This window comes from Pseudorca crassidens, chromosome 16, assembly GCF_039906515.1.
Source record: "Pseudorca crassidens isolate mPseCra1 chromosome 16, mPseCra1.hap1, whole genome shotgun sequence".
Lineage (NCBI taxonomy): Eukaryota > Metazoa > Chordata > Mammalia > Artiodactyla > Delphinidae > Pseudorca > Pseudorca crassidens.
In genome coordinates this window covers 24960765-24983140 of record NC_090311.1, presented here as the reverse complement: position 1 = coordinate 24983140, position 22376 = coordinate 24960765, and the positions used below count along the sequence as shown (strand labels likewise).

The following is a 22376-nucleotide window of genomic DNA, read 5'->3' as shown; positions in this document are numbered from 1 at the left end:
GCTATCACGAAATGTGGAAACAGAGTGATAACACAGTGAGGAAGCTGGTGGCTATCAGAGCAGAAGGTCAGGGAGGGCAAGAAGGTGACATTCAAGCAGAGATCATTCCCAGTGGAATAAATGAAATAAATAAATACAAGTCGTGTTACAGCAACAAAAAAACTAAGGAATTGCAATGAAAAGGAAAGCCTAAAACCAAAGTCTCAGATAATTCTTAATTCCAAGCAAATACGTAAACACCAAACACCTTGAGTTCACCTCTAACACTATGGGTATTAAAAAATGAGGACAGGGCTTCCCTGGTGGCGCAGTGGTTGAGAGTCCGCCTGCCGATGCAGGGGACACGGGTTCGTGCCCTGGTCCGGGAAGATCCCACATGCCGCGGAGCGGCTGGGCTCGTGAGCCATGGCCGCTGGGCCTGTGTGTCCGGAGCCTGTGCTCCGCAACGGGAGAGGCCACAACAGTGACAGGTCCGCATACCATAAAAAAAAAAAAAAAAAAAAAAAAAGAGGACAGCTCTTTCTAGGATGAATAAAAAATTACTTGAGTATTCCCTGCAATTTTTACTTATAAACCAGACTGAATACAACTTGATCTTTATTCAAACTCCTAAGACACGATAGATCAACGTTATTCTGGAGAAGACAGAACAAGTCATTAAAAACCTTGGTTCGAGTTCAAGAATCATCTTGCTGATCAAAAAATAATCTTGGAAGGATAATTTTAGCTCTTCTCATCTATTTCCCCCTCAGTTGGTTCCTGCTGACATTAAATACCCATCTCAGTGAGTACTAAGTGCTATGAACCTTATTTTTTTTTTCTACCTGAAGATTAAGCTTTATGAGATTAAGGAGGGGAAAAGGGCATGCATGTGCATTCTCCTTTCAAATTCTCAGTGGTCAGTGACTTTTCCAGAATAGAATCAACATAACCTCTATACTCCGGGTACACCCTGTGAGTCTCAATGCCACAGTCATGTCCACCCACACCCTCGACCTGCAGCTGTGGGGCAGAGGCCTCGAATTCTCACATGGTCATGCCGCACTTACTCGCCCGGAGCAGTCGCTGTGAATCACAGGCTGGTTGGCAAGGGACAGCAGGGACTCCACCGTTTCCAACTCCTGCTGGTAAAAGGTTTGCACTCTGTTCTCCACAAGGAATTCTTTGACTTTTTCACTCAGCAGATACGTGAGACTGTCAAGGTCCAGGGTGCCTGGATTGCTGCTGGGAGAAAGTTTTAACAAGCCCTGCAGAAAACTGTTACTTTTGTTCCTTTTGGACGCTTGTAAAACTGAAACAGCTAGCAAGTGCAATACTATACTGATGCATGTTTTTGACATAAGGAGCAGTTCACCCAGTGAACACTGTGTGGTTGTTTAAAAGGATGAGGCAGAACTACAGGAACTGATATTCGTGATAGATTTAGAAAAAAGTCAAGCTGCAGAATAGCATGTGAGGGACGGTGTCATTTTTGTAAGGAAGCAAAGGACAACCCACAAAGTACGTGGGTGGATATTCATGCTTGTGTATGCAACCGAAGAAAAACGCCTAACAGGATACACACATCAACCTCTGCACAGTGGTAACCTCTGGGGAATGGTACTGAGGCGGGAGACAGGAAAATGGAGAACTTCCACGTTTTACTTTATACAGGTCTACAGTTTGGGGTTTTTTTAATATAATTTTTTGGAATATGTAATCTATAAATATTGAATATGTTTAAAAAAGGGAAGGGTACATGGTGAAGAGCCTCCTTTCTATCCTCCTTCCAGTCCCCCTCCCACCGGCCCCCCCACCCCCCCGCAGCCACTATGATCATTTCTGTCTCCTCTGAGTTATTTGAGGCGTATAGTAACAAATATACATATATTCTTCCTCCTCCTGTTTATTTTTCCATCCCTGAAAGAGAATAAAGTCATCCCTGGTTGAGAGCGGCTGGTATTGTTTCTTTGGTTATGATGTGCCTTTTGGCGCAGTTTTCTTCACGTTTCTTGCCTTGGGGTTCACTGAGCTTCTTGGATCTGTGAGTTTACAGTCCTCATCAAACTTGGAAAATTTTCATCCATGATTTCTTCCAATATTCTCTCTCTGCTCCCCCCTCCACTCCTTTGGAGACTCCGATTACACATATATCTTCCTTACCAAACCTTAGAACACCTGCACTATTAACACCTTCACTTTACAGGTGAGGACACTGAGGCATCCAGAGCGGGGACACACTTGCCTGGAGCCCCACAGTGAGTGAGTGGACAGTTCAGGATTTGGACCCAGGCCCACCCCAGAATCTGGGATCCCACTGGTTGGCCTCATTGATGTGGTCACATCGTCGGCAGTCATAGTCCAGAACTTACCTCAGTGCCTCTTCTTTCTCTAGGGCTGGGCTGCGGAAGGGCTGGTCATAAACTTTCCTGTAGATGGTGGGCAGCTCAAGCATCCTTGCGATCTGAATGTTGCACACTGGATCATCCACTTTATCTAACAAGCCACAGGGGAAAGCAGGCCACAGAAATTACACGGAGATTAGTGCTTCCCCATGTCCAGAATGCTGCCAGGACAACAGTGAACGAAGCACTTGGTGGGTCTCCTTCCTCAAGGATGCCCAGGATCACAGTCTAAACGCACTGAATGGTTCCCAGTCATCCTGCGAGAGGGGATGCGATACCCTAAGTGACACAGGCATGGCCAGAGGAGACCAGGGCTAGGGAAAGCGCATGAGCGTATTCACTGATCTGGTACAATGGTGGACAACTGGGCTGTCCTTGAGATTTCCAAGGACAAACCAGCCAGAGCGGTGCAAAGGGCACCACTCAGATGACACAGAACTGTCACACTTCTGATTAGTTGTTATTTTTCAAAGTTAATGGACTCAACGGTGTTCAAGAAATTTCCATCATTTTGAAGACTATGAACACTCTTCCCTAAATGGATTCACACTCAGAGACTCTACTATGGGGTCCAAATGTTGAATACAATTTGTCAGCCATATGCAATGAATCACTTGTTTTCTTTCCCAATTTATTTATAGTGACCTCTTCAAAATAAAATTAAGAAATGCTACTTTTCTAAAGAAAGCATGTTGTTCCTTCATTAGAGTTAAATCTTTTTATTTGAACTTTTTAGAAGTTTGACTTTTCGCTGAATGAGTTTACTGGACACACACACAGAATAACAACCAATTTGGCAGAGATATCTTGTGCTTACAATAAGCAGTAGCGTAAATTTCTCGCTCTCCTCTGTACATGCGGATGTGACCTCTGATCCGGATAATGTCCCCAATTTCTACCTTTGTCCTCTGCGCAATGGTCTCTTGCAGCTTCTTAAGCTGTGAGGTTAAGCTCAGCTCTCTTGTACTCGGAGCAGCTGTAGTTGTTGGGGCCAGAAGGAAGGAGAGAAATGCGTAACAAAATCACTTCACCACATTTGGGAGAGAGTCTGTGGTAAGACCGACATGAGACATTTATTTGTTCTACTTCTGATTGGTTGCTCTACTGTAGGAAATCTGCGTAATCTTTCGAAATCCTCTACTGGATAAAAGGCATAAGGCTTGACAACCCAGTGGGTGAGTTCCGTTGTCTTCCTTCCTACCCCTGCATCGCCTGTGCAAAGGGCTCTACACCTGCCTGAGCTGAATTCTGTGTGAGTTCAGCCGGGTTTGGTGGGAATAGCTCTAAACAACCCTTTAAAGTGTCCTTGCTGGGAGATAGAGGCCTGGCCTGAGGGGAAAGGTGCCCAAGAGTCTCCATTTGTCGTTGTTTACGGGGAAGGCAAATTGGCCAGAGTTTGATTTTCCACCAAGGTGCTCAACACCCTAATCTCTCTCACTTTTCTTTGTTGAGTAACTAGGCTAACCTTCTCTTTCTCTCTCTCTCTGTTCTAAGGACTTTATAACCTATCAGTGCATCTAATCCTCACAACCACTCTTATTATTAGTCCCATTTTTCAGATGAGGAAACTGAGTCACACAGAGGTCAAGCAACTTGCCCACAGTAAAATAACTAGTTAGCAACAAAGCTGGAGTTCAAACCCTGGCGGTCTCTGACTCCAGAGCCTTCCTGCTTATTCTTTATTCTCTGCTGCCTGACCCGTGAGTATAATTACATCTTCCATGGTTATAGCTCATGTGTGTAAACAATTTTGTGTTGTTTTTCTGTCTAGCATCACTCCAAATACACACATGTATCCACAGAATCTATACAACTCAGCATTTTAAATAACAAAATAGCATTCTGTCATGTTCACATGCCACAGTTTGTTCAGCTAATCTCGTTAAATATTTCTTCCTTCTTTCATAATTTTTTATTTTGGTTTTTATCACTACCACTGTATGGGGCTGAGAGGTCAGCTTGGGTAAAGGGAGTCAGACAGACCTGGCTTGAATGTCAGGTCACTTCTTATTAGCTTTGTGACCTTGGGCAGACTGCTTAATCTTGCTGTACCTGTTTCCTCAGTTATGATGCGGATTTAACAGTGCCCTTCACGTACGGAGCTGCTGTGTATGATCTTAGTTAACCCTTACACCATGAGCTTAGCGCAATGTCAGATCTATAGGAAACATTCAATAAACATCAGCTACTTGTGAAAATGAACAATTAAGCCCTCAAGACAAAAATTTTGTTTTCTTTGGGGTCTTCCATTGGGGATTACTGGATAGAAAAGTACAAACAGGTTTAGAGTTCCTTACATATTATCAGAATGTTTGCCAAAAAACCCCAATCAAACCATTCTCTTTTTACAAGGTGTCACCAGCAATGTGTGTGGGCTTGCAGCTCCTATACTGGCTTCAGTCATTTGGATTTTTAACACCTTAAAAAATACATAATGATTCTATAATGTTTTATTTTTGCTTTTAAATTGCCAGAGAGACCATGTGTTTTTATATAAGATGATCTGCTCTCTGCATTTCTTTATGTATAAACCCTTCATCTCTTTTGAACACTTTATGTTCATTTCTGAAAAAAATGCAGGGAAGCTTTATCAGTTATGCTTATTACATCCACTCTCCCCATTCCACTGCTTTCTTTTTTATGTTTATTTGATTTAATTTTAATACATAAAAGTTTGAAAAAAATGTTTTAGTTTATCCCTCTTGTCACTGATGATAGCTTTCATTGCTTTAACAGCTTAACATATAAGAGCTTAACATAGATACCCCCATACTTATTGTGATAAATACACAACTCTATCTTCTTTGGGTTATTTTATGTAAGCTGTAAGACAGTGATCACAGTTACCTCTTTTTTAATATTGTTATCTACTTGAACCAACAACATTTGTTAAATGCTTACTTATTTCCTGCTGTTGTATTATTTCTGCTTTGTCATATACTAGGGTTCCTATAATGGAATGAATAATGGTCTATTGATCAAATTTTGTGCTTCTTAATCTAACACAACTTAGATAACCATGGCTCTGTAATGTGCAAAGGCATTATTACTTTTAACATACTGACTATAGTAAGGGAAACAGCAACCTAAGGAGCTCGGAGAACTTTGCATAGACCAGTAACCAAGAGCTTGGAATCTAGACACAATCAGCATTAATGTTACTCAACTTACTGGGTTTCTTCAGAAAATACCCAAGTATTACTTTTTAAAAAGTTATTCTGTCTGGGTTCCTATCCCTAAGTCCTCTTCCATTTAGGCTGAACTTTAAAAGTATTTATAAATTTCACTGCCATGATTCAGACATTATAGGTGATAATAAATGCTTCATACAGCACTGCTGAAATGATCAGACTGAGGGCTGGTCTGAGAAAAAGAGGCTCAGCTTTCATTTAAAGGGTGAACCAAACTGCCAAAAGAAGGGCTCAAGCTGTGTAATTTAATGAGTAGAATGAGATAGTTGGAGCCTGACAGAATTTCGTTTTAAGTAGCCTATTCCACGCTGGAAGATAAATCCTCTTTAAAATTCTAATATTAAGCTCCAAGCTTTCTTAACTTTTCTCATAAGCTAAGTCCAAATGGTACAATCAGTGTGACATTTATAGGAGTTAATATTATATTTTTATACTGTAACTGACTAGAACATGATTTTGACTCAGACTAAATTTCGTTTAAAAAAATTAGTCTTCAATGGACACTTTCCAGTGGAAAGCTTTAAAACCGAGGGCGATTAAATTAAAAGGAGAGAATGGGCTAGTTGGGAACAATTTTAAAATATCACTTCATATATAACATGATGAGAATCACTTTCAGGCTTTCTCCTTGCACCCTTACCCTCACTTTTTATTCTCAAAGCAATTTCTGATTAAGGCTACCAACTGTGACTGTTCATCTATTCATCTACTTACAGATATTTAAAAAATCTCACTTTCAGTATTAATAGACATTTTATCTAAAAAATTACTGAATCATATAATATTTCTGCTGCCATTTATTTTTTAAAAAAAGAGTTGATTTTGAAAATTAAAACAATGTCGAAAACAACAGTCAAACTACAACCCATGGACCAAATCTACCCACAATCTGTTTTTGTAAATAAAGTTTTATTAGAACACAACCATGCTTGTTTGTTTATGTACTGTCTATAGTTGCTTTGGTGTTAACAATGGCAGTGTTGAACAGTTGAGATGCAGACCATATGGCCCACAAACCAGAAGACAATTATTGTCTGGCCCTGTACAGAAAATGTCCGCTGACCCTTGGTTTAAAACAAGTATGCATATTGAAACTACACCTTCTGATTGAAGATCGTGACAATACCACAACCATAAATCTGCAAATAATTTTAATACCCTGGACATATATGAAAGTTCAAATATCTGATTGTCATATAGGTTTATTTCTTACCTGTGAGATATCTGCACAAAAACCTGTTGTCTGCCTTAAGTTTTTTCTAATCTGCAAAGCTTAGTGGTACTAAGTAGTACTAAGTAGTACCACTGATATAGATGTTCCCAAATTAGGAAATAGGAATACCAAAGTTATATGAAAGTGATGGCCAAATTCTAAATATAAATACATCAGTGATGGCCAAATTCTAAATATAAATACATCAGAAAATTAAGCAAAGGAGCATCTCACTGGTCAGTACAGTCAAAGTAGGAAGTTGAGATTCTGACAGGTAATGTCAAAAAGAAAAAGAAACTACTCCAAGTGTTACACATTCTTACCACGTGTATAACAGGAGGACATAGATAGTAGATGTTAGATATCAGAGCAGGTAATATTTACTGAATAACCCCAGGGTATATGGCATCATAATGCATATGCTATAAAACAGAGAAAAACAAGGCCCCAGTTTCCATAGATTCTCTAGAACCAAAAATGATCACCACTATTGCACAATATATACTTTGATATATATTATGAACTTATGCAACTCAAAAAACTACCTAAGGACTATTAAAACAGACTCAAGAAATTCCAAATGCTGTTTCAGTATAGTCAATATACTATTTTAAAGTTCTTTTTTAGTTTATATTATTTAATATTATTTAACGGCTAACTTCAAGGGAATCCTATCTTACCTTCTCATCAGTCTTAGAACTCCTGGCATATTTGTTTGAACAAGCTAGAGATTTCAGAAAATTTAGATCATGGGAGCATAGATGTTAGTGGCAACCATGTCAGGGCAAAAGCTTTCAAAAAAGCTTTGGTCAAGTGATATGCCCAGAGCAAGGGGATTCTCACCTGATCAGCAATTAGGCTAAACTATCTTGACTTGTGGAATAATGTCATGGTAAAAATGAAACACTGAAACTTCTAGTAACCTATTCACATTCCTGTAGGCTTAGGAGGAAGTGAGCACCAAAGAAAAGAGAGCAAGAAAAGCAACTGGCTCCCCACTAATATCAGTTTGCAGAGCAGCCAAAGCTCTGGGTGTAGTGCTTCAAGTTGATCAATGTAATTCACCAATGAATAAATGTGAAAATTAGTACTCCAGCTACTCTGCTGAGCTACCCTAAGTAAAATCTACTGGTTAGCTGTAAAGGTAAAGAAGCGTGGCAAATAAAATTACCTGATGAGGATCTGGTATTATTCAATTTCTTCCAGCAGATGCAGTTTATAACTCCAGTGCTATCATCCACTGCAAGAGAAGCGCAAAAGTGTAGAACAGAGATACGGGCGTTACAGGTGAATTAGCACATTGCCATTGCATTCAGCCGAACTGTAAGACGACATTTTCAATAGCCTGGTTGGGCAAATCCCTGAGCAAACTTTTCTTCCACCCTTAGAAATAATCTCTCACCACAGTCCAGTGGGAATTGCTTGTCTGCAATGTCAGTGTAATACATGAGCCCAGCAGAATGTAGTCAGCACTTCTCTTACCCTATCTCAAGGGTATTAACCTCTCCTAAAAATGGTGTCCTCAGGAAGTTAAGTGCAAAGATCTCAATATCTGCTAACATGTAAAATCAGCCTTGCACTGCAACCTGCAACCAGAGACCATTGCCTGATCTGTGGTTAGAGGCACTCAGAGCACAGCCATCTGTCACCATGCGCTCTCTCGATAGCTTGCTGACTTACCAAGACAAAGCATCCCAAGTCTTCTGGCCTGGGCTTCTCTTTGAAAGAGCTTCTACCCTGTCCTTACCACTGCAGGGGATGTAAGGAAAGCTAAGCGTATCACAGAAGGGCAAAGTTTTATTTTCATAATAAAAAATAATTATACCTTGTTCACACAAGCAGTATTGGTCTGGCTTATTTTAGCCACAGTGCAAAAAAAAAAAAAAGAATTTCCATTGTACTTGGATTTATAACTGCAGAAAAATTTGCAGATGTTTCAAGGATGATAGGATCAAGGATGAGAGGTGTTTCTCTTGGGCTAATTTCTGACAATCTCAGAACAGAGGTTGATCAACATGGGTTCGGTGGGCTTAATGATTTTTAAAAAATCATCAGCTAGACTGTTGTAAAAACACATGTAATATAGAAGAAACATATGGCAAAATTTCTTTATTGCTTGTTTAAATCTGTGTTTAAAGCAGAAGCTGAGAAGAATACTTCTTATACTAAAATAAATTCTAGATAGATTTTATTTTATTAAATACAATATAGGTAAACTTAAGAAGATGAGAAAAAAATATGGGTGAATACTTTCAATCCTGGGCTTACAGTTGGTGGGGGGAGTCTTCTTTAAACAGACCTGAAAATCACAACTCATTCTAGAAGTCTGATATATTTGACCAACTAAAAACTAACTCTGTATAGCAATTTTCCAAATAATGGAGTTAATATCTTAATATATAAAGAACTCATACAAATTAATATGGAAAAGACCAAAACTATAAGAGAAAAAGTGGCAAAGAAAAAGAATACGCCATTCATGGAAGGTACAAAAATGACCAGCAGACATTTGTCAGTATGCTAAATCACTAGTTACCAGAAAAAAGCAGCAAATTTAAATAACTTCTCAACTACTAGAAGACAAGTATTAAAAATACTGATACCCTCATATGCCGTTAGCAGGAGTGTAAGTTCATACCAAATTTCTAAAGACTAAGTTTGGAAATGTCTATCAAATCTTGAAATGTTTATATCCTTTGACTTAGTATTTACTTCCAGTAATTTATCCTGAAGAGAAAAATGGCACAAATGCACAGATATATATATTTTGTATAAGGCTGTTCATTATAATATTGTTTATAGTTCTGGAAGTTGGAAATAACCTAAATGTTTATAAATATATAAGTGGTTAAATAAATTACAATGGCATGGCATATGAGAATACAAAGTTATAATGAAGATCCATGGTCATTGCTATTAATCTCATTGCAAAACAGAAATTATATATATATAGTCATATATATCATATATAAGCTAATTTATGTAAAACATTAAATAGTGTGTTTTGACAGAAATGACCTTAAGACATTAAAATGCTAATAGCAGTTTCTTTTGGAGTATGTAGAAGGAACCCCATATTCAATGTATACATTGACTGTAAGCCTAATTCCAGAAACATTAAAAACAGAAAGAAATAAGGCATATCTATATTTCTTCATATTAGGAACATGTTAGAAAAACTAGGAAGGATGTTCACCTAAACACTGATATTGTTTTTATCTGATTTACAGCATTTCACATGAGCTTTACGTACTTCATTAAAATTTTCTCTAGCTTTAAATTTTATTTTATAGTGAGTATCATTTTAAGAAGCAAAAAAAAAATCAATAAGGACATTTTGAGTTAAAAAATAATGTATGACACTTCTAGGCACACTACTTCTCTGGCCAGTTTAAAATTTTGCCTTATAATTCTAAGTCAAAAAATATTGGCACATGAGTATTTGTTCTAGAAAATGTGAGGTCATTCTGGTCTTGACTGTAGTCTCCCAGGATTCTAGGTCTGAGCTTGAGTTGCTGCCAGGTGCTCTGTGTGCTCAGGGCACTGCCACCAAACTCTCTGACTTCCTGGTTGGTAACCTCTCCCAGCAGACACCGCCCTGGCATCCTGAGGCCTGGCTACTGGAAGGCCCTGGAAGGGGAGTGTTCTTGCCATGCTGGGCAGTGTCCTCCCTAGCTGGGCAGCATGGCCTGGGCTGCCGGCCTTTTGTTTCAGCCATGGGACGAATCAGGAAGCAACCCCAGCATATAGGCCTGCAGTGAGTCAGGAGGAAGAGGACCTGGGACAGCAGGAGTAGCCACCTGGCAGGTGGTCCGAGAGCCAAGCTGGGCCTGAGAACAGCAGGGTATGTGCAGCTCTCTCTTGAACAGGCCTCACAGGAATTAAAGTCCCAAGTGTTTATACTCTCAATTACTTCAGCCTTCAGACGCTTTTCATTTCCCCACAAACCACAGATGTGCCATGCTCTCACGACATCCAGTCTAAGAGAAATGTTTATTGGGGAAGAGTCAGCCATATTGCCTTCATCTCTTTATGAAGGGAAAAGGGGTTAAATGAAACCCCTTTAGGTCAGAGGCATTATATCTGGCCTGTTTCTGCAGGCCAGATTATATCTGGCCTGGTTCTGCAGCCAGGACTGATGTCCTCAAATAGCCTCATTCTGATCTAAAAATCAGAAAATTAAAAACCAGATGCAGCTGATTTTGGGGGGTGGGGGGTGGGAGGAGGGGCATGGGACAGAGAAAAATCTTTTTTTAAAAAAAACTTTTTAATAGACTTTATTTTTAGAGCAGTTTTAGGTTCACAGCAGAAGTGGGCAGAAGATACCGAGGTTTCCCATTATCCCCTGCCCCCTCACACGTATAGCTTCCGCATTACCAACATCCCCACCAGAGTGGTACATTGGTTTCAATTGATGAATCTACATTGACATATCATTATCAGTCAAAGTCCATAGTTTACACTAGGGTTCACACTTGGTGTTGTATATCCTGTGGGTTTGGTCAAACGTATAATGACACACATCCACCATTACAGAACCATACAGAATAGTTTCACTGCCCTAAACTTCCTCTGTGCTCCACCTATTCATCCCTCCCTGCCCCCAGCCCCTGAGTAACACTGATAGAAAAATCTCTTTTTCTTTTAGAATTTGAGTTCTACGGAGACTACACAGCACACTGGAGTTAGTAAAGAGATTGGACCCATCAGTGGAACCTTGAGCAAGTAACTGAACCTTAGTTTTCTCATCTATAAAATGGAAATAATAATCTGTCTTTTCCATTTCAAAAGACTGGGAGGAGAATAACATGAAATTATGCATGCATAAGTGCTCTGTAAACTGACAGATACTATCATTTCATCACTGGTACTTGGAGAGGAAGTACAGATAACGTACTTGCCAGCAGCTGGGTATGCTGTAGGAACTTAGTGAATGTTTGTTGAACTGCCTGGAGAAAAAGAGAACCAGTATCTATGGTAAAATAAAGCAGAGAAGAGATCCAGTATGGGGATGCATGACAAGGTGATCTATTTCAGAGTTTTAAAAAAATACAAGCTGGGAAAAAGCAGAGGGCATGAGAAATCTCATCTCTCACATGTTATTTTATAAGCACAAGACAATCATCCCCAGGAAAATGAATATATGTTGAAGAAATTGTATCTGTAAATTATCAGTCATGCACAGACTGCCAATGAAATGTTCTTGGTCACCTAGTTCAACTGCCTTCTGTTTTTCCCCAAGTAGAAAAAGAATACAAATCCAAGTGAATACAACAAAAAGTGACAATGTCAATTATAGCAAAGGTTGGAATTCAAAGTTAAGCTTCCCACAAAATATCCAGCTTGGCCTCTTAACTACAGAGAATCTTAGGCAATATATTAAAATGATTACATTAAACTCAATGCAAAAAAAAAGTCAAGACCCATGACACTAAAATAATATCCTAATAGTTCACTGGTGTCCAAACTACAGAAACCCTTTATTTAGTTTCTATCATCAAAAGGGAAGGGAAATTTTCCGATAATGGATATTTATCCCTTTGGGTACCAAAAAGCTTTTTTTTTTTTTTTAACTGTTCTGGATATAAATCTTATAAATTATTTTTCATATCTCCTTGTCTTCTTAAAGAGTCTACTTTAATGTTAATCTGGCCTTTTTATTTTAAAGGTATCAATATAAACATATATCACCATCCTTTGCTATTTATAGCTATGCCCTAGGTATCAGGTATCTGTCCCTGATCAACCAGTGACCCTAGACTGTAGTTTAATTCTTCTGCCTCCTAGCTCCCCAGCAGCTGTCACCTGACAATATTCATCAGTATCATTCCCACCCGTTGCCTCATTTTACACTTAGTCCATGTTGGTGGCTGCAAATGGTTCCCAATAGAGGACAAGTGCATGGGGGTTATGAGAGGCCCCAGCTGCTCTGAAAGGCTGGGGTTGCTTCAAATACAATGTCCAGTTAAGTGGGGTCCTTCCACATAAACTCAATGTCAGACACAATTGTTCTTACCTCCACAAATGTAGAAAGCATCTCTTTCTCTCACTCCAATTACAGTTCCCAAGATATCTACCTGTTTTATTGGATGCCCACTGTAAAAAAATACACCTGAAATTAAAGGGAAAAAAAGGCAAAGTCCATATAACGTATGATGACATTTTCTGCTTCAGTAAATGTTAACTGTGCCAAAAATCAGTGGCATGCTGCTTGCTAAAATTTCAGACTTAAGAATCAGCTCTTGACAAATGCCAAACCCCAAGAAATTCAGATGTCTTTTCCTCAAGGGTTATAAGTAGAAAGTGTGGTTTTAAAGAAGCTTGTACTAGCACAGAAAAGAGAAAACCAATATTGTCCAACTAGATGTGGTTAATCTTCTTTCCACTTGTGAGAATGAAATGCACCTGCCTGTAGAACTCTCCTAAGGGCCTAAAAACAGCCGCAGTATTATGAGACACAACACAGTACTGTATTTTGAGGGACTGGAAAAGGAAAGAGAGGAAACCACGAGAAAAGGCTTCTCTGGCTTTTCTAGGAAACCAGTCATCATTTCTACGAATTAGCAGTAGCACTTTTTTTTTTTTAAGAAAAAGAGAAGATGATTAGGTTACAAAACACTACCCTTTGGGGCCAGTAGATTACGACTCAAAAACTTCTCTTTTTAAAATTCTATTTTCAAAGCCTAGGCAACAGATGCCAGCAGGCAGGTTCCCGCCAGAGGAGAAGCGTGAGAGGAAGAACCCTACCCACCGACTCCCGGAGGCCTTTTTTGGACTCCGTGACGGAGATGGAACAGAGGGACTCCTGGCAGCGGTGAGCCCTCAATTCCCATCCGAGACCCCAGCGCTGTCCCGGCTCCCGTGGGGCCCCCAACATCCTTACCTGAACTGCCTCTTTGGGCTTAAGCTACTTGCGTTGTGTTCCTGTCACCTGCAGCTAAAGAGTCTGGACTAAAATCCTCTCCAGCCATTTTTTTTCTCCCTACGATGACCGAATTCTTTACTTTCAGAAAGAGGCTATAAACTTTTAAATGGCGACTTCCTTTTCAAATAAATACATGAATTGCAAACAAAGACTCAGTCATGGGCTTCCCTGGTGACGCAGTGGTTGGGAGTCCGCCTGCCGATGCAGGGGACACGGGTTCATGCCCTGGGAAGATCCCACATGCCGCGGAGCGGCTGGGCCCGTGAGCCATGGCCGCTGAGCCTGCGCGTCCGGAGCCTGTGCTCCGCAACGGGAGGGGCCACAACAGTGAGAGGCCCGCGTACCGCAAAAAAAAAAAAAAAAAAAGAATCAGTCATCACTTCAGGTATTTGGCCACCCTCACCCTCTCTGGTCCTCGCCAAGTCTGGTCAGTCTGTCTTCTCCACATCCACGGGGGGAGGGGACCCCGCAGCCTGAACGCTGAAGCCCTTCAGAACCCCCAGAATGGCCTCCACTGATGGTTCTCTTGTTTCCCATGTGGGTAAAGGGGCTGGGGACCAATCGCCCGAGTCCCCAGGGGATGGACAAGGAGCTTCTGAGCCTCAGTTAGCCAGAGATTCCAGGGGAGTGAGACGTGGTTTGAAGATGTCAAATTCACCCAGGCCCTCCCCCTAGCAGAGGCAAACTTCTAAAGATGACTTAGTGGACTGGAGACCGTGCAGAGGGCAACCTTGGGGGCCAAGAGCTGAAACGGCACAGCCACATGCGGGAAGGAGCCTGGGTCCCTGTGTCATCTCCGGAGCAGAATCGCTTCCCTCCAGGAACACTTGGACTGAATAGGGTCAAACTGGTTCCACAGAAGATCCATGAAATCTTAAGAGCAGGACAGTTCTGACTGACTTCTCCTGAGTTCTTACCATTGAAACCCTGTGATGACCTGTGGGGAGACCCTCAGTCCTCCAGCCCTGCCTGCCTGCACTGATCAGACACAAAGGAGAGAGGGCACCTTCAGGGGAGGGTGGCCCCCATAGGACCTTTGCTGGCAGACTCGGGCTTACTGCAGCAGAAGGGAAGTTTAAATGGGGAGAATGAGCCTACCCCAGGGTCAGGGGCATGGCATCCTCTGCTGAAGTGTGCCCCACCATCATGCCCTGACACGCTTGTGTGCAGAGACGGGCTATGGTATGGCCCTGCTTTGGTCCAGCTTTGCTGTAGGGCTGGGGCGGGGGGATGAGGGTGGCCTGAGCTCCAGACTGGTCTCTGGCTGCAGTCAGCCCTTTCTGCTTCCCCAAATGCGCTGGACTTTCTATCTGTGCGCTGAGCAGAGCCAAGTTAGAGAGAGCTCTTTCCTAGAACCTGAGTGGCCTCTGTCTCCCCCAGCCTAACTGATGGTCTGTGCTGGTTGCCGGCCATTAGAGACAGTGTGCTCCTGGTACCATCAGAGGCGGTACACCCCACAGGGCTCTGCGTGGCTGGTGTGGCTCCCAGGACACCGGCAGCGGGAGGCCCTGTGGACCCATGGAGGGCCTGCTGCCTGCCCCTGAAGAGTCTTTCCAGCTGGTCCAGAAGCCACTGTGGGGTGCTCTACTGGTGATGTTGAAAGCTTGAGACAAGCCCCAGGATTCTTTGGGTCTTCCTGGGACACCCTGGTATGTGCCGCTGTGGTGGTTTTTATAATGAAGAGCCCACACGCTTTAAGAAGGGGAAAAGAGCCAGCCAAAAGGTGTTCTGCCTTGGCTGAAGTATACAGAAAAGGCAAGTATACAGAGAAGACTGGACTGACGACACAAACCAACAAAGTCGTCAAGTCACCTGTGGTAGACGCCAGTCCTCCAACATTACCAACTCTGCACTGGGCAACACTTGAAAAAACCTGAACAGGCCTCCACTGGAGGACACAGTAGACTTTCTTGAAAAAAGACAGAAAAGGGAGCCCCCTAAACTTTTTTTTTTAATTTTTAAATTTATTTTTGTCTGCATTGGGTCTTCACTGCTGCGTGAGGGCTTTCTCTAGCTGCGGCAAGTGGGAGCCACTCCTTGTTGCGGTGTGCAGGCTTCTCATTGCGGTGGCTTCCCTTGCTGTGAAGCATGGGCTCTAGGCACACAGGCTTCAGTAGTTGTGGCACGTGGGCTCAGTAGTTGTGGCTCACGGGCTCCAGAGCACAGGCTCAGTAGTTGTGGCGCACGGGCTTAGCTGCTCCGTGGCATGTGGGATCCTCCCGGACCAGGGCTCGAACCTGTGTCCCTTGCATTGGCAGGCAGATTCTTAACCACTGCGCCACCAAGGAAGCCCCTAAACTTTCATCTCATAGACTGACAATGCTCGTCTTCAAGGAGAGAGTCGCTCAAAGATGCAAAAAAACAAGGAAAAACATCATAAAAGCAACACAAAAAGAACAATGGAGGACAAGTTAGCAGAAAATACCAGATGGTTTGAATAAAATCACAAAGAGAAAATTGATTGAGGAGGATATAAACTGCTTGGAAACAGAGAAGAAAGTTGCCCCAGTGTATAGAAACTTGAACTATACACGTCAGAAGCACAACCTGAACAAGAAGAAGGAGGACATGGATGGGACCTCCCTGGTGGTCCACTGATTAAGCCTCCACGCTTCCAATGCAGGGGGTGCAGGTTTGATCCCTGGTCAGGGAACTGAGATCCCACATGCTGCACAGTGTGGCCAAAAAATAAAAAAAACAAAAATAAAAAAGGAGGACATGGAAAAAGCAATGGAGAGAACCACTTCCTTCACACTAGAATCTCCTCTATGGGAAGAGAACTTGAGAAAGCTGGATGGCAGCTCTATCGACTGAGAGAAAGCTTGATGAGCTAAGAAAAGAAAATAACAACAGATACTGGCTAATGCTGAGTTTAACTTGCAGCCTTTCCCAAGTGGTCCTTTCACTCCTGCTGCCTTTGTTCTACATGCAGCCTACAGAGCTCCAACCATATCAGGGGATCCATCCCCTGGATCATCAGGTCCCCAGGAAGGAGGAGGGTCACTCTGGAAGGGCTCAGGGACTCAGGGTCACAGGTACCTTTGATTCAACTTTCACAGCAGTGACAGCCACACCCATAGCAAGACATCTACCTTTTTTCTCTTTTTTAAAAGTACTTTTGGGACTTTCCTGGTGGCAAGGTTGTTAAGAATCCGCCTGCCAGTGCAGGGGACACGGGGGACACATCCCTAACCAAACCACCACAGTCAAACTTCACGATATTCTATTAGTTTAACTCTAAATTCACAGGTTAATTTCGGGGAGTTGACATTCTACAACCACTTTGCAAGGCAATTCAGACGCTAACCAGCCAGGGTAAGGTTGAATTTCACAGGTTAAGGACACTGTCTCCCACAAGAGACTCTCACTTCAAGCATCAGCCCCAAGTTTGAGGGTCCTCGGGCCATGCACACTTCTGAGCAACTGGCTACCAACACCCTCCACAACAACCTCAGGTTTGATACTTTAATAGAATGACACACAGGACTCAGGAAGGTGCTATACTTAAGATTACAGTTTTATAATGAAGGGGACAAACCAGGACTAGCCAAATGAAAAGATGCATAGGACAAGGTCTAGGAGAGTCTAAGCATAAAGCTGCCATGTCCTCAGGACACATCACCCTGACACATCAAGTATGATTACCAAGCAGGAAAGCTCACCGAAGCCTCAATGTCCAGAGTTTTAATTAGGGTTTCATTACATAGGCAAGATTGACTGAATCACTGCCCACTTGACAACTCAATCTCCAGTCCCCCTCCCCTCCTGCGGGGTTGGGTTGATGTCCCCTGGCTCAAAGCCAACCCTCTAATCACATGGTTGGTTTTTCAGGCCTGAAAGGCCCCCACCCTGAAACTACCTAGCGGCCCAGCATGAGGCACCTCATCAGCATAAACTCAGATGTGGTTCAAGGGGTCCACCATGAATAACAAAAACACTCCTATCATTCCAGAAATCCAAACATCTTCCAGGAACCTCGAACACAGGCCAGCCAAATTCTTCATTACACATTTGTTTCTTTTTGTGTGTGTAAGATATTCTTTGCTGTTTAAACATTTCTAAATTTTATGCAGTCAAAATAAAAGGTTTACTTTTTTTTTATGACAACCAAACCAAACACAACAACAAAACAATACAAAAATAAAAACCTAAACTAGTAGCATTTCCCACCCCTCAGAACCCTAGAGTATAGTCTAAAGAAGATCCCTCTATGAAATTATGGTTAATGTCTTCTTCAACCATGAGGTTTTGAAACCAAGCAGGGCCCTCCTGGATACAAAAGCATTTCCGTGTCCCTCATTTCTTTTTTTTTTTTTTTTTTTTTTTGCGGTACACGGGCCTGTCACTGCTGTGGCCTCTCCCGTTGTGGAGCACAGGCTCCGGACGCGCAGGCTCAGCAGCCATAGCTCACGGGCCCAGCCGCTCCGCGGCATGTGGGATCTTCCAGGACCGGGGCATGAACCCATGTCCCCTGCATCGGCAGGCGGACTCCCAACCACTGCGCCACCAGGGAAGCCCCCATCGTTTCTTTTTTGTAGGAAAAAGGCTTCAGGATCCTAGACCTCCCTGAGTTCCAAAGGGCAGGTTCAAGTAGTTACTAATTAGGGGAGTGAGGGAATGCAGAAGCAAAGAAAAAGCAGTCAAGAAACAATAGTGCAGCAATCAAACAGAGTTCTAGTTCCCCCTCAAGGGATATACCTAATAGTCTGATATACATCTTTGAGTTGTTCTGCAGGAACTAAGACCCTCACCCAGGTGGAGTATGGTAACTACAAGCTGACACCCCAGATTGGTCAGAACCAGAAGGTTGATGATTGAAATTCCTGGAATACCACACTGTTACCTCACCACCAACCAATCAGAAGAAGGTCATAAACCCTGTAGCCCTCACCCCAAATGTTGCTTTTAAAAACTCTACTCTGAGGGGGGACTTCCCTGGTGTCGCAGTGGTTAAGAATCCGCCTGCCAATGCAGGGGACGTGGGTTCGAGCCCTGGTCCAGGAAGATCCCACATGCCGCGGAGCAACTAAGCCTGTGTGCCACAACTACTGAGCCCACGTGCCACAACTACTGAAGCCCGTGTGCCTAGAGCCCATGTTCTGCAACAAGAGAAGCCACCACAATGAGGAGCCTGTGCAACGCAACGAAGAGTAGCTCCCGCTCGCCGCAACTAGAGAAAGCCCACACACAGCAATGAAGACCCAACACAACCATAAATACATACATACATACATAAATAAACTCTTCCCTGAAAATCATGAGGGAGTTTGGGTTTTTTGAGCCTGAGCTGCCTGTTCTCCTTGCTTGGCCCTTGCAATAAACCTCTCTCTGCTCCAAACTCCAACGTTTTGGTTTGTTTGGACTCACTGTGTGTCAGGCACACAAACTGGGGTTTGACAACAGTTTCATTTTAAAAACTACATCTGAAACATTACCACCAGCAACATAACAAAGATCACTGGGAGAAGTTTTCCTTGGTTTGTTGTTAATACATTATACAGTTCTTCACCCACAGGAAGAGTTAAGCTCCTATAGCATCCCTGATACTTCCTTGAGTACCTACAGAAGATCTTTACGCAAGCCTGGCATTTGGTGTGAATTAATTTCTTCCTGAGGAGATGAGCTATGAAGACTACCAGACTGTTCTGGAAAACAGACAACAGTGGGGGAGGATGGCTGCCTTCCAAGGAAAAAACCAGATCATTTCCAACAATACTTAGAAAATGAAGGTGTGGTGAAAAATCTGTACAAAAGGCTTTAGTATAAGGTCATCCAAATATATCTGTACATAGAACGGGAAACACACAAAATGTGGTCTCATTAAAACTGCATGCTTGAGATTCTGAACTACTTCTGACTCATAGCTTTCTATTCATTCAAAATAGCAAAGAGAATTTAACCAAACTTCTCATATAGCACAGTAAACATGTGAAGATACATCCACAACTATGTAAATTACTTAAATTTACCCTAAACTATATTTGCTATATTTGGGGGTATGAAGATCCTATTTTTAGTGACCACCACTCTAATTTAAAAAAATGATTTCTTTAACTTTACATTTATAATGCTTTGTTGCTCCAATTACTACTACTTGAGAGCCTACCAGAGGCCACGCACTGTTTAAGTGCTGGGATTACATAGATGAACAAGGCACATGATGTCCTCCCTCTCAAGGAGTTTATTTTATTTTGATTCTCATCTATTCAAAATAAAACCAAACCCCACAAGAAAATCAGGCACGGTTAATCCTCATTTTACAATGAAGACACCTAAACTTTACTGGTGAGTCACATGCCCAGGCCAGGTAAGTGGTGAAGTTAGGAAAGGGAGCAAGGCCTGAGCTTTCCACCACAAGCAGGTCCAGAGAAAAACTGAGTATTTTTAAATATGAAAGACCTCAAACCCAGGTAAAAAACATTCTTCAGTACCAAGTTACTCCCCCAAGCATCTATTTAAAAAATAAAAAAGAGACTGCTTTTACTTGCACAGAAATGAACTTGTTTGAGGATCCAGGTTATGTCAATTTCAAAGCCTGCAGCTGGAAAGGCTCTGCTAAGCCCCTAAGCCCCAGATTTCTGTAGCTTTGGGGAAGGGTGGGTGGGGTGCAGATGCAGCACAGAGCAGCACACCAGGCCGACCAGCCACATACCTGGCACCTGGTGGGACTCCTTCAAGTCCAGGATATCCCTGATGTAGAGTTTGGCGAAGGCTAGAAACACAGGATCCAAACCCCACGAGAGGGAAGGAGTTTCCTCTTCACACCGGCTGGATTCAGACTGCATCAGGAAGCTGGGCTGTGGCTTCCAGCCAACCCTGAGAAGCTCTGCATCTAGAGCCGAAGAGCTAAATGGGAGACAAAAATCAGGACGTAAAGCTGTTAAAGTGGATGAAATCCGCACGGCCCCTAAGCTGTTCCCAGACGAGCATCCCGAACTCTGGAAGGGGTAAATCCAGGGGTCCGGGGCCTGTCAAACTGCACCCCAGGGGCCTCCTAGAGCCGGTGGCCTCCTAGCGCCAGAAGGGCCAGGCCTGCGCGCTCGGGGGACCTGTAAAGAGGTGCTTCTCGAGTGAGGACCCGTGAGTTCCTTATGCCTCTTCCCCAGGAAACTCCTCTGCCCCATGGGAGTGTTTCTCCTTCTCCAAAAGTTCCCATTTCTAAACGGTTAAACACCGACTTTTCACTCTGGGGACAGATGGCCATATATGCGTACCCTGAAACCGCTTTAATGGGTGGAGTCCAGAGAGGAATGGGCGTCCTCGCGGCCACACAACAGAGGGGCAGAGTGGGTGGGTCTGTCCGTAGCCCTGCCGCTGCACCTTCCGGTGTTCAGGATGACACTGAGAACGGGTGTAAGAGGAAACGAAAAACAGATCAGCCGTAGCCCCTCCCGCCGGGCCCGCGCCCGCGCCGTCGGCCCGCAAGTCCCTGGAGCGCGCAGGCCCGGCCCTTCCGGCGCTAGCAGGCCACTGGCGCCCACGGCCTGGAGGCGCCGCCGCCGGCCCCGCCCGGAGCAGGAGCGCTAGGCCGAGGTCACCTCTGGCGCTCCCAGCGGGGGGTGGGGGTAGGGCCTGACACCATCCCTCGCGCCAGACCAGCCACTGCGTCCCCGCCCCGGCCTTTCCTTCGCGCCGCCCGCGGCCCCGCCCCATCCCCACGAGGCCACGCCCCACTCCGCCCACGGCCACGCCCCATTTTGCGTCTCGCGGCTGCTTCGCCGGATGCTCTCTTCCAGGTGGTGGCGGGGTTGGCAGGGCTACGCGGGGCCCGTTTGACTCTAGCAGCGCTTTCCCTGAGCCTCCGCGGGAGCGCAGAGCCCAAATCACCGAGGCCTGGGAGCTGGCCCTGAAACTCCTGCTGCCCAAACCCCGCCTTCCAAGTCCCCCTTTCATCCCGACCCCACTAGTCGTGGGTCCCTGAGCCATGACCTCCGAGAGGTTGGGACTGGTTCAGACAACTTTTTTTTTTTTTCCGTCTCTGATATTGTAAATGAACACATAAACAAAGCAATACAAAAGCAGGATTACATTGTGGCGTATTTAAAATGTTTATTTACACTTGATAAATGATTTATTAACACACGCAATCTCTGGTACTGTACAGTCTCACTTTAGATAATGTCAGGATCTAAATTTGAGCCCTTGAGGGAATGCGAGGCCTTTGCTCTGCCCAAGACTAGCCTTCTTTGCAGGATCATGACAAAGTTTGTCTCCCTCTTACAATGTCTATACTACGGAATGTTGTACATTTAAGAATTTTGAAAACTGGCGTTCTGGTAAATGATGGCCACCTTGATGGTGCCTGTCCCCAGTAGTCCTAATTTAAAGTGAGAAGAGATAGCCATGTTGCATTCTGATAAATAAATAAATAAGCCACATCATGACATTACTTGAGATGGCAGGAGTTCTTCCTAATTTACTCCTCTAAAATGTCAGGAGTACAGGTCATGTTGGCAGGCCATTCCCAGGGGAGGTAAGTGGTGGCCAAAGAGATAATTGCTAAACTATTAAGCAGAGAAGGAACTTCAAGCAGCTGGAACAGAAAATGTATGTCATTAGAACGACGGCATTTAATTTAATTACATCCCTGGCCACTGAAGAAGCTAACAAACAGAATCCTTGGTAAAGCATTGCCCAGACTCTGCTGCGATGAACAGTTGGAT

General features: G+C 43.4%; 1 protein-coding gene across 4 annotated transcripts in view; it reads right to left on the bottom strand.

Annotated features, from left to right (window-relative positions):
- Window positions 1-21205, bottom strand: part of STN1 (STN1 subunit of CST complex) — a 36530-nt gene extending 15325 nt beyond the window's left edge. The window contains exons 1-7 of one of the 4 annotated variants that reach the window (XM_067709501.1): window positions 20928-21205; window positions 20366-20559; window positions 12805-12900; window positions 7960-8028; window positions 3202-3360; window positions 2352-2475; window positions 1050-1224 (exon numbers count right to left, since the gene is read on the bottom strand). In XM_067709501.1, the coding sequence (XP_067565602.1) occupies window positions 1050-1224; window positions 2352-2475; window positions 3202-3360; window positions 7960-8028; window positions 12805-12900; window positions 20366-20498 (756 nt within the window). In that variant the 5' untranslated portion in view covers window positions 20499-20559; window positions 20928-21205. The other 3 variants (XM_067709498.1, XM_067709499.1, XM_067709500.1) reach the window with 3 other exon arrangements.
- Window positions 21206-22376: the final 1171 nt, after the last annotated feature.